The sequence below is a fragment of the Cydia amplana genome, chromosome 18 (assembly GCF_948474715.1).
Source record: "Cydia amplana chromosome 18, ilCydAmpl1.1, whole genome shotgun sequence".
Taxonomy (NCBI): Eukaryota; Metazoa; Arthropoda; class Insecta; order Lepidoptera; family Tortricidae; genus Cydia; species Cydia amplana.
Genome location: NC_086086.1, coordinates 10758249 through 10771385, shown reverse-complemented (window position 1 = coordinate 10771385; position 13137 = coordinate 10758249). Strand labels below are relative to the sequence as shown.

The following is a 13137-nucleotide window of genomic DNA, read 5'->3' as shown; positions in this document are numbered from 1 at the left end:
AAGCCTCGCCCACAAGACAAAACAGTGCTCTGTTCGATATGGTGATGCTTTCAAAACGCGAGTTTACCAACTTCTTTATTCATTCACTTAGGCCCGCGGCCGATAAAGTGGACTTATACAAATTCAACCAACAGCACGTGCGAATAAATAAATTATATCTTTCATCTAGGACAAAGGTACATTACGATAAAAATAGCGAATATTTCACACTAGAATTAACTAAAGATTTAATAACAGTGACTAGTCTAACAGCGTATATCTCATACTCGTAATATTGAGTAGCAATAACGATAAATACATCACAAGGGTATCGCGGGTAGGCCTGCGACCGCTCCCGCTGTTGCACCTCGCCTGCCTATAACCAATTAAAAACAATTGCATAAAAAAACTGCGTTTATACAAATTAATACCGGCAATACTATTCCAAGGGGTCAAAAGACAGGGTATAACATAGACCAAACGGATACCTACGAGCGGCAATTTCTCCGCGAGGCGGATCATTCTGTGTGAATGTTAAGAGTGAGCCAAATCATCACCAAACTGATATTAGTGGATATTTATTCGACCACCTCTCTCTACCGCGATCATATTCTGTGAAACCTCACTCTTACACACACTGTGGTACACCTGGCTCTTGAACGATACGATACGTAGTTCACAATGGTAGTGCTAAAACAACACACTTAAGAGCCAACAGGAGCTAAGATTTATATATTTTAGGTAAATATACCCGTCTCGCTAACGGAAGCGGCTCCTAAAACTAGTGCGATAAGGACAAGGCGAAAAATCCTGCGTAAAAATCTCAAAAATCGAGGTTTCGTACTCGACTGTTTCCTCCTCCAAAACTTAACCAATCGTAACCAAATTTGGAAATCTAAATGATTATGACATTATCTGTGTCGGACCGTTTTTTTGACTAATTGATATCAGTTTTGAATAGCACGCCTCTTATTGCGGCATAGTCAATTAGGCCATTTTGGCCATTTTTGAAGGGCTCTAGCGCCTTAAAAAACAAAAATATCAAAAAAAGCAAAACGGTCCGACACAGATATTGACAATATTAATCTGTGTTGAAAAAATCATTGCTCTAGCTTCAAAACCCACGGAGGAAACAGTCGAGTACGTTTGTATGGAGAAATGACCACTCCTGTTGGCTCTTAATGGAAACTTTGTAAAGGTAACTAAGGGGGCTTTGTAACGAGATAAGTCTCGTTGCAACAAGGCTCACAGTCTGTCAACACAGTAACTCACCTATTAATTAGAATACTGCGCTTGGCTCGGCGGCGGCGCGTCGCGCTCTGGCAGCTTGCGCACCTTCATGGTGCCGTCCGCGCCGCACGAGAACAGCCGACCGGCGCTGTCTGTACGTCATACGAAAACACATTATGCCAAAACTTTAGAGTCTAGGTAATTAGTGAGCAATCGCGGTTGCATAACACTGGATCTGAAAATTTCTCCCGACTCCCAAAAGATTCACATAAAACGGTTGGGATTTGGGATCGGGGCCGCGTTTAGTACGGAGGGATTTTGACCTTCTATATTGTAGTTACACTAATACTTAACACGTTCCTTGTCCTGTGTATCTGACACCATAAGACTGTCAACCCGTTAGGTTACAATCTAACGTAGGTTAGGTTAGATTATAAACTCCCTACCGTCAGTTTATAATTTAACTAGCGAGATTATAAACTGACTGGTGTTTACAATTTTACGGTGACATATCCATTTGAATATCAAAACTGTGTTACCCAGGAGTCCATGTATCCATTAGGACACATCATATATACGGGAATAGAAGTAAAACAGCACACAGTATTTTTAAATGTCTGGCCCGCGTAACTAATTCTAAGACCCCCAGCTGTGACCGTATGGCCCATTATTTAATTTATTTTCACTTTAATTTTATGCATACCGATATGAATCTGCGTGACGCCTTGACCGATGTGCTTGAAGAAGGAGCTGCGTGCATGCTCGCCGGCAAACGTGTGCAGTAATTGGTGCGTCATCAGTGAGAACACCTGGGAACGAATACAGAGATGAGGAAACAGTAATATAAACATATTATAGTAAGTAAGAAATATCTAGTTAGTAATACCAGGTAATACAGAGAAGTATAGGTACAGGGCCTCATTGAGGCAGGATCGCCATGTAAAGTTAGGGTTAGGAGTTAAGTAAAAACTTGCTTAACCCTTCGTATGTATTAGCACTGATCAGTGTGAACGAATTTAAACCTTTTGTATTAAACAATGGACTTCAAATTGTGCACACTGATCAGTGCTTAGACATACGAAGGGTTAAAAGATGCTTTTATTGCTCCACATGCATAAGTTAATATTTAATAACTAGTAGTCATAGTCTGTCGCGTAATATTTTGTACAACTCGTCTATAATTATCGACTGATCATTGTTTAATATGTTGACCGTTCGACCAATAAGCGGTCGATTAGTATGGTAATATTATACTGCATAATAGCAAATTTGAACAAAATATTCAAGAACGTAGTCTTCAACTGTAAAGTGTCATTCTATGGAACTTGCTAACTATGTAAACAAAAGCATAGAGAAAAATATACATAGATTGCTCACTCCATACATCAGTCTTATGCTGAACAACATAAGATTTTCCGGTCGGTGCTACATCTATTGTCAAGTAGCAATACTGATAGTTCCGCTACTCGATGCTAGATGTAGACACTGAAATTAATAGACTTTTTGGTATCAAAACTGATGTATGGAGTGAGCAATCTTTGTATTTTTTTCTCTATGCTTTTGCTTACATAATTGACCGAAGCGTAGCGAAGGTCTACGTTTTGACTCGGGCATTTTGCTTTTGTATGTCCGGATGTTCTCCTCTACAGGTCGCAATTCTTAACCGATTTTCGTGAAATTTTGTGACCGAATTCTATGACTAGATAAAAAAAAATTGTCGATCCGGTTTTAGGAAATTTTTCAAAATGGCGTTGTTGTGATACGAGGGGCGTTCAAAATATTCTCGGTATTGATATCTTACGACCTCTTCTAAAATTTCTTTCGTTACTGGCCGCTAAGGTTTATTCATTGACATTAAAAAAAAGTATAATTCGAACCGAGATAGTCTTTTGTTTTTCTGCAATTGCTGAACGAACATGAACATCCTGTGCGAATTGACAATGTTAACTAAATTAGAACATCGATGCGTGATAAAATTCTTGACAAAACAGGGTAAAAATCAAAAAACCATAAAAGAGGAAATGGATTGTGTTTACCGTGAGTCTGCTCCTTCTTTATCTACCATTCAAAAGTGGTCAAGCGAGTTTAAACGCGGAAGGGAGAGTATTGAAGATGACCCTAGACCTGGCCGGCCTGTAGTAGCTACTTCACAAGAAAATATTGATAAAGTGGAAAAACTTATATTGGAAGATGGTCGAGTGAAGGTAAAATCTATAGCACAAGTAACCAATCTCTCTATTGGTACCGTACATGATATTATACATGACCATCTTAATATGTCAAAAGTAAGTGCAAGATGGGTTCCGCGAATGCTGACTCGGCTTCAAAAAGACATGCGTGTAGCTTGTTGTTCCGATTTTATTGACCTGTGCGGTGAAAATCCTGATGAGGTGCTGCAAAGAATAGTTACTGGAGATGAAACCTGGGTTCATCATTATGACCCAGAGAGTAAACAAGAGTCCATGCAGTGGCACATTAAGGGTTCAGCTCATCCCAAGAAGTTGAAGGTCATCCCTTCAGCTGGCAAGGTCATGGCCACGATATTTTGGGATTGTGAAGGAGTATTACTAATCGATTATAAAGAAAAAGGTGTAAATATCACAGGACAGTACTACGCTAACATTCTACGTCAATTAAAGGATGTAATTAAAGAAAAGAGGCGAGGAAAGTTAACCAAAGGTATTCTGCTTCTGCATGACAACGCCCCCGTCCATACTGCTCATATTGCCAAGGCAGCTATTGTTGAACGTGGGTTTAAAACTGTTACTCACCCACCGTATAGTCCGGACTTAGCCCCCAGCGACTTCTTTTTGCTCCCCAATCTTAAAAAGGATCTGCGTGGAAATAAATTTTCTGACGATGAAGCATTGAAGGCGGCAGTGGAGGAGCATTTTTACACGAAACATAAAAAATATTTTTATGCAGGATTAAAAAAAAAATTGATCGATCTTTTAAGTGTATGAACATAGGGGGGGAGTATATTGAAAAATAAAAATATCAAACTTTTCGTACTTGTTTGTTTTCATTCTCATACCGAGAATATTTTGAATACCCCTCGTAGCTCCCGCCTAAACAAATAGTCGTATCGGTATCATAAGAGTTTTTTCTTTTTGAGATATGTTTATAGATTAAATGGCCAAAAATTCAGAAAATTTGTATCGCTGGTTTTGGCGGTATTTAGATATTTAGTTTTAACTTGAGAATGAGTAGCTAAATTTCGTCAGCGTTAGTAAGAACTATAATGGCGTATTTTGCAAACGTTCGCTTTTTTGTTTGCACCGGCAGGTCCCTGGTTCCATCCCCGGTAATTGTATACTGCTACATAACTTTTTGTATTTTTTTTAACTTAAATTTCGTATAGTTGTTTTTTATTTTATTTTTGTTTTTGAAAAAAATTAAAAATTTTGTATTTTTTATTTATCAAGCGCGGGTTAAGCGTATTCGTTTAATTTTTGTTTGTAGCTTTATGTAGTTTTTAATTTTTTGTTTATATTACATGTAACTATACCTATATTTTAATAAATATTTTTGCCATACATTTATTCAGTTTTAAGCTCTGCTCGCGAGGTCTACAGCTCACAGAGCCACTAGTTAGAAAGTTCCATAGAAAGAGACTTTAGATTGTGTTCGAGCTACCTTGATGTCCCCGTCGGCCGCGCCGATGGCGTACTGGTCCTCGTGGTGCGAGAGCGCGACGCACTTGATGGGCGCGTGGTGCGCGTGCAGCTTGTGTCGCGAGGCGCGCGTGCGCAGGTCCCACACGAACACGTCGCCGCGCCGCCCGCACGACACCAGCGCGCCCGCAGACCCCGCCCACGCCAGGCATGCCGCGCCGCCCTCGTGGCACGTCCAGGCTGCGGGGTAAACAAGGATTAGGGCTCATTTAGACGGCGCGCGAACTCGCATGCGAATTTCATTATAGTTTGTAGCTTTCTAATAGACCCCGAAGGCTAATCCTATTGTCTATTGTTAAGAAAAACCGCTCGTGCCACGTGCCACAACCACCTGCATAAAAAATCGGTACTTCGGTTACTGAGTGCCGGCGAGTCGAACGCTACAGAACCAGTCTAAAATGTGTCATCGAGATGCGTAACAAAGGCGCGTTATCGGAGAGCGCACCTACACTGGTTTTTTGAGCGTTGGACTAGCCCGCGCTCAGGTGCCAAATAGAATAATTAGGACCCTTTTTTGCAGGTAAGTAGCACGTGCGGTTTTACTGAACAATAGACAATAGGATTAGCCTTCGGGGTCTATTAGAAAGCTACAAACTATACATTGCGTTTGATCGGTCGGCTGAATTGATGTAACCTCAATGGTCAGCAATGTAACTAAAATCGTATACGAGTTCGCGCGCCGTCTATCGGCCCTTATTGTTATGCCTTGGCCACTTAAAAAATACTCCGAATCGAAGCGAAGTAACTCATCGCTGACGCCGGCAGTTAGTATTTTTTGTAAAAACGTCGATTGAATTCGCTCGGAGCGTTTTAATCGTGACAGGTAATCTGCGATGTTAATGTTTTGATAATGTGACGCAAAGGAGTGTGCTGCGTTTACATCAATCATCAATTTACATCAGTTGACGTAAAACGCATTTGTCCAGCATTCTCACCGTTAGTGGATCTTAAATTTAATCAAGTAACATTTAAATTAATAAAGAACATAAAATATTGCATACTCACAAACAACTAACGCCTTCTTGAGCGGCATCAACGTATCCCATATGGCAACATTTTTGCTTTCCGAACTATGCCCGGCTAAAACAAAATGAACCAGTTATTAATAACTTTACAGTTTATTACAGCTAGAATTATCACAAAATCTGAATGACGTATAATCGTAATTACCTGTAGCAACTAAACTGCAGGAACCAAGAAAAACGAAGTCACTTATTCCTTTACTATGACACTGGTGAGTCTGCAAGAAAGAAAAAAGTTATAAGTTTATTAGGCCTAGAGAACTTGATTAAATATTCTAGCGTAAGTTTACTTATAAACACGTCACTTTGTATGGAAATATTCATACATAAGGTATCAGACATCATTTCATTTCATTTATTGAATGCCAGCCATGGTATTACAAGGTGTTTACATATTATAATAATAACATTATAAAGTACAGCATGGACCCTGCTAGGGCGTGACAAATCTTAAAATATAACTTAACCTAGGGAATTTTTTTAAAATTTACACTTAAAACTAATACATATTTTCTGATCCGTCGTTCATATATTCTTCGAGAGTGTAAAAAGCTTTAGATATTAAATATTTTTTAGTTTTGTAACAAAAGTTATTTCTCTTCAGCTACTATATGACTAGGTAAGTTGTTATAGACTTTATGGAATGTGGTCCGTTCGAGATCATTTTGAGTTTCGCTCAGTTATACTGTTAGAATGAAATCCAATCTATATATATAAATGCAAGTGTCCTGACTGACTGACTGACTGACTGATTCATCAACGCAGAGCCGAAACTACAAAAGCTAGAAAGTTGAAATTTGTACACTAGGTTGAATTTATAAAGTGTACAAGAGATAAGAAGCGATTTTGAAAAATTCAACCCCTAAGGGGGTTAAAAGGGGATGAAAGGTTGTATGGGGTGCAAGTTTTATTTTAAGCTAGGAATTAGAAACTTTGTAAAAATGTACTATATTAAAAAACAAGAAAACTAATTTCTGCGTTTTCGAAAATTCATCCCCCAAGGTGGTGAAAAAGGGGTTGAAAGTTTGTATGGAGATCAAATATTTTTGTGAGTGTTGGACTTGAAACTTTGTATATAGGGATATTATTATAAGACGGGAAAAGTAATTTCAGCGTTTTTGAAAATTCATCCCCTAACAGGGTTAAAAAGGGGTTGAAAGTTTGAACCCATTACAAATGCTTTGAAACTTCTTAGAAAGACATAATAGGCGATGACAAAAAAAAGGAATTGCGACGTTTTAGGTAATTCAACCCCTAAGGGGGTAAAAAAGGGGATGAAACTTTGTCCTGGGGTGCAAATTTTATTTTAAGCTAGGACCTTGAAACTTCGTAAAAATGTATTAAATTAAAAAAAATGAAAACTAATTTCAGCGTTTTCGAAAATTCATCCCCCAAGGTGGTAAAAAAGGGGTTGAAAATTTGTACGGAGATCAAATATTTTTGAGAATGCGGGACTTGAATTTTTGTATTTGGGGATATTATTAGAAGACAGGAAAAGTTATTTCAGGGTTTTGTAAAATTCATCCCCTAACAGGGTTAAAAAGGGGTTGAAAGTTTGTATGGAGTTCAAATTTTATTTTAAGCTAGGAACTTGAAACTTCGTAAAAATATATGTTATTAAAATACAAGAAAACTAATTTCAGCGTTTTTGAATATTCATCCCCTAAGGTGGTGAAAAAGGAGTTGAAAGTTTGTATGTATATCAAACATTTTTTCGAACGCGGGACTTGAATCTTTGTATTTCGGGATATTATTAAAATACAGGAAAAGTAATTTCAGCGTTTTGTAAAATTCATCCCCTAACAGGGTTAAAAAGGGGTTGAAAGTTTGAATCCATTACAAATGCTTTGAAACTTCTTAGAAAGGCATAATAGCCGATTACAAAAAAAGCGGCCAAGTGCGAGTCGGACTCGCCCATGAAGGGTTCCGTATTTAGGCGATTTATGACGTATTAAAAAAAAACTACTTACTAGATCTCGTTCAAACCAATTTTCGGTGGAAGTTTACATGGTAATGTACATCATATATTTTTTTTAGTTTTATAATTCTCTTATTTTAGAAGTTACAGGGGGGGGGGACACACATTTTACCACTTTGGAAGTGTCTCTCGCGCAAACTATTCAGTTTAGAAAAAAATGATATTAGAAACCTCAATATCATTTTTGAAGACCTATCCATAGACACCCCACACGTATGGGTTTGATGAAAAAAAATTTTTTGAGTTTCAGTTCGAAGTATGGGGAACCCCAAAAATTTATTGTTTTTTTTCTATTTTTGTGTGCAAATCTTAATGCGGTTCACAGAATACATCTACTTACCAAGTTTCAACAGTATAGTTCTTATAGTTTCGGAGAAAAGTGGCTGTGACATACGGACGGACAGACAGACGGACAGACAGACAGACAGACATGACGAATCTATAAGGGTTCCGTTTTTTGCCATTTGGCTACGGAACCCTAAAAAGTAATTGCAACGTTTTTGGAAATTCAACCCCTAAGGGGGTTAAAAAGGGGATGAAAGTTCGTCTTAGGGTGCAAATTTTATTTTAAGCTAGGAACTTGAAACTTTGCAAAAAGGTATTAAATTAAGATACAAAAAAACTAATTTCAGCGTTTTTGAAAATTCATCCCCTAAGGTGGTGAAAAAGGGGTTGAAAGTTTGTATAGATATCAAACATTTTTTTGAACGCGCGACTTGAATCTTTCTATTTGGGAATATTATTAGAAGATAGGAAAAGTTATTTCAGCGTTTTGTAAAATTCATCCCCTAACAGGGTTAAAAAGGGGTTGTAAGTTTGTATGGGGTTCAAATTTTATTTTAAGCTAGGAACTTGAAACTTCGTAAAAAGGTATTATTTTAAACGGGCAATAAATTAATTTCAGCGTTTTTAAAAATTCATCCTTTAAAAGGGTTAAAAAGGGGTTGAAAGTTTGTATAGGGTTCAAATTATATTTTAAGCTAGGAACTCGAGACTTCGTAAAAAGGTATTTTATTAAAAGCGAAGAAAACTCATTTAGTGTTTTCGAAAATTCATCCCTCAAGGTGGTGAAAAAGGGTTTATAATTTTGTATGGAGATCAAACATTTTTGTGAGTGCGAGGCTTGAATCTTTGTAAAATGGTATATTATTAAAATACGAGAAAAGTAATTTCAGCGTTTATAAAAATTCATCTCTTAATTAAAGGGTCGAAAGGGGGTTGAAAGTTTGTATAGGGTTCAAATTTTATTTAAAGCTACATACTTGAAACTTCGTAAAAATGTATTTTATCAAAAGAGAAGAAAACTAATTTCAGAGGAGGCCAAACATTTTTTTGAGTGCGGGACTAGAATCGTTGTATAAAGGCATATTATTAGAATACCTACAAGAAAAATAATTTCAGCTTTTAAAAAATTCATCCCCTAAAATGGTTAAAAAGGGTTTGAAAGTTTGTATAGGGTTCAAATTTTATTTAAAGCTAGGAACTTCAAACTTCGTAAATAGGTAGTTAGGTAGTAGGTTTTATTAAATAGAGGACATAAAAATCTTCTACGGGGGTTTAGAGGGATTACATGGAGGACAATTTTATTCAGTTAGGGGCTTGAAACTTCGTAGGTTGTGAAAGACAAGTCTCATGCGTTGTATAATATTAATAATTAAGAAATGATTAACCGTCCTACCGCAATCTCTTGCTGCATAATGTTCTAAGCTAATGTAGAATATATAACCACCAATATACAAATCCACGCGTACGAAGTCGCGGGCAACAGCTAGTATTTTCATGTAATTGCTGTACTTGATGATAGCTACCTTTTGATTGAAAGGTTTAAACTGTAAGTAGGACTTACGAAGAACGGCCTAGCGGAGGCGTGGGGTTGCGTAGAGTCGTGTTGCTGCGCCGACGGGTGGAGCTGCCACATGGCAAGGTTGCCGTCGGCATCCGCAGCCGCGAACTTGTTCCCGTAGTCGGAGAAGCGGACGCGGGTGACCTTGGCGAAGGCTCCGGGCGCGCGCACCGACCATACGCAGGATGAGTGGCCCCATTCCCAGAGTTGGACTGACCCGTCGGCACCGCCCGTCAGGTCTAATAACCGTTGGGAGAACTCAGTATTAATAGTATGGTACAATCTGTATTTTAATCCATTTACTGGCTGGTGCAGCGCGCTGTAGTTCAGCAAACCATAATGGCAGGGTCGCCATGTGATGTGAAGCGTAGAGATAAATTATTTAGCTGGAAGTATTAAGTGCCTAAAGTTGAAATTATCGTCCCGAGATAATAGTAAGCACTCGACGGCACTGACAAATAGTATAGTGGACATATCTACTGGTGCATTGCAAGTGCCATGCATAATTAGCTTGGTCGGAGTCTAATTTTAGCGATAGTATTCAAATTGTCGTATACTTACACAATGGTTGCGAAGGATGAGCTGCCATACGCTTGATGTTATCAATTTTGTGTTTCAGCACCTATACATAAATGAATATTGTATATCATTTAGAAAGGACGTAAACATATATTATACATATCACATATGGTGCATAAAAAAAGAAACCGTGTTGTATAAAAATATAATAAAATAAAAGGATGAACAAATTAGTATTTTGTGTTAAACAGACACCGGACAGATCATGCTTTTTGTAGGTTAAACATAGTCATCGGACAACACAAACATACATATGTAAGCTCCGAACGACAACACCAACGCACACATACACCTAAAACAGGAGAAAATAAATCGGTCGACGGCTACAGGATCTGCTACAATGAAAAACGAGTGAAAAAAATTATAAATCCATAAACAAAGAGCGATGTTTGATGACGAACCGAAATCTACGAAAATCCTCTTCAAATTAAAAAAAAACCTACGAAAAAGGAAACTGATAGCGATAATAAACAAAATGAACATCGAGCTGAAGTGCAAATCACTGGTTGAGAAAGTGACTGTAAAAGTGAACGAAACTGGCTAGGGTTGTCACTGACCGGTTTCATGAGAAGCTTCGAACGGTGGAGCACCAGCCGACAGTATTTCGCGTCGTGGCAACCCGGGAACTGCAAGCCCTTCACCTGCGACCAACTCTCAGTTACGACCCGCGAACACATTACAGAGTTATTCTATGTGAAACAAGTTATTGTAATCTAAACCGACAGGACATTGTGCTATGATCAGTGTTGACTAGATTTTATTGTGATCAACCCTATCTTTTGTGCGTTTACCGGTCCAGGCCCCGTAGACAACATGCCAATCGCTAACGCTCAGTAGCGAACACTGACAATCCAACCTCTAGACTGAGCTTAGGCCAATTCTTTGATGAAACCGATGCTGCCAAAAATACAGGGGTGCGGGGGGACGAGGTGAGCGAATCCCGTGCCGTGATTGGTCCGTTCAAAAACACGGACCAATCACGGCACGGCATTGACTCGAAGTTGGAGTAACGCCACCGTATGTGTGGCAGAGGGGGTAGCGCGACTATGCTATGTCTAGAGGTTGGATTGTCTGTGGTAGCGAACGAAACGCAAGTGCCACTGTCACACTAATATGGAAGAGTGATAGAGAGACACAATGCGATTCGATGGCGAAGCGATAGCGATTGTCACCTTGGCTAGGCCGGCAGCTGTCGGCAAATAGAAGTATAGGTAAGCACGAGCGAAGCCCCGCAAAGACGACACGGATACAGATAACGTCACGCACATATACAATCCACACCACGTTAGTATCGCTGTGAACGAATCAGTGTTGTTCCAATTTGAAACTTACACTGTTGTATTTAGAGTGTAATTTGGTTTGGGGACATTGATTCGTTCGTCAGCTAACCCGTTTTGTGCATTAGTTAATATCATTCACGTACTGTGACAATATACGCTTCGTGGCCAGTTGGCTTAGTACTTGCGTGGCTTGCCCGTCGATCCAGCTGTCAATCAATTCATTATTTACAACAATCAGTCGTTTTATACACGATTCGCATTCCGTTATTTGCATTAATTCAATTGTCAATTTCGAAACAATCGTTAGCTTCACTTATTTTGTGGTAAAACCCAATAACATAACTATCAATCAACAGTAGCAAACTATTAGTATCATTCCATGGAGTTAAATTCTTTCCAATAACCCATCCAACCCCTAAATCAACCTTTATTAGATTATTAGTTTGTATTAGTTATTAATAAATTATCTATTAGTATTAGGTACAGACAGACTAATGAATCTACATAGGTACTATTATTTATTAGTAGTTTCAGTAATATGATTTAATTCGATGTTATAACAATTATATCCATACTCAATAAACTATGTTATTTATAAAATAAATACGAAATAGTTATATATATTCAATTATAATTACGTATCTAAAATATTTTTATCACATACAGTGCGTTATTGTATACCAGCATTTACAGTTCTCGCACTACAGTAGTAGTTAGTAGAAAATAGAAATGGACTGACAGACGGACGGACTTATATGACGACTGAATTTGCCACATCGTAACGTGTCTGGGTTTCATAATAACTAATTGTTACTGTGACAAGGTACGAAGTGGAACAGAAATCAAATTTTTTAACTGCACTTACGAAATAATTTGTAAAATCATCTGTTCTCTCTTATCATCAAATCTGTTCTTGTGTACGAGTACACACAAATATATACACGGTTTTCCCAACAAATCCAAATATATTCCAATTAATTCAGCTTCGAATATTGATTTGAAGGTAAGTCATATTTCCCGAAAGCCCAATCTAATTTGTACCTTGAATCAGATTACTAAGGTTGAAATTCTATTGGCGCGTATGTGGTCAATAAACGACTGTGCCTGGAAAAGGGTTAAACCCATCTAGGAACATAAAAACACTTATGAATCAGTTATGTGCACGTTAGATGTCACTTTTGGATACTTAATTGATTTAATAAGTCGTGATATGAAAATTATTCATTCCAGAAAGGTGTACTTATACCGTCGCTCGTGGTAGCATATACCTCGTTGTCTTCGATTTGGGGTAGAATAAATGTATGGAGGAAGGTATTAGACGTCGCGTCTTCAATAATGAACGGGTTAAAAGCAATGATATTATATAACCATAGATAGGTTATACTCATACTTGAGGCGCACAAAAAATACTTCCATATTTTATTTCTGTGCCTATGAAGAAATCTGTTATTTTTGATTAATTTTCTCATTCCATCCATCTTTGTCACACTCGTTGTTAAACATAAGGTCGACCCTTTCTCTTTCGGTGTGCGGGAGCTCGTTAGCACGTACA

At 38.1% G+C, this 13137-nt stretch overlaps 1 protein-coding gene across 1 annotated transcript in view; it reads right to left on the bottom strand.

Moving 5' to 3' along the window:
* Positions 1 to 13137, bottom strand: part of LOC134656428 (dmX-like protein 2) — an 85476-nt gene continuing 72339 nt past the window's right edge. The window contains exons 55-62 of the mRNA XM_063511958.1: positions 10288 to 10348; positions 9730 to 9965; positions 6054 to 6123; positions 5889 to 5963; positions 4846 to 5063; positions 1913 to 2018; positions 1252 to 1361; positions 1 to 355 (exon numbers count right to left, since the gene is read on the bottom strand). Of these exons, the coding sequence (XP_063368028.1) occupies positions 1255 to 1361; positions 1913 to 2018; positions 4846 to 5063; positions 5889 to 5963; positions 6054 to 6123; positions 9730 to 9965; positions 10288 to 10348 (873 nt within the window). The 3' untranslated portion in view covers positions 1 to 355; positions 1252 to 1254. The remainder of the gene's footprint in view (positions 356 to 1251; positions 1362 to 1912; positions 2019 to 4845; positions 5064 to 5888; positions 5964 to 6053; positions 6124 to 9729; positions 9966 to 10287; positions 10349 to 13137) is intronic.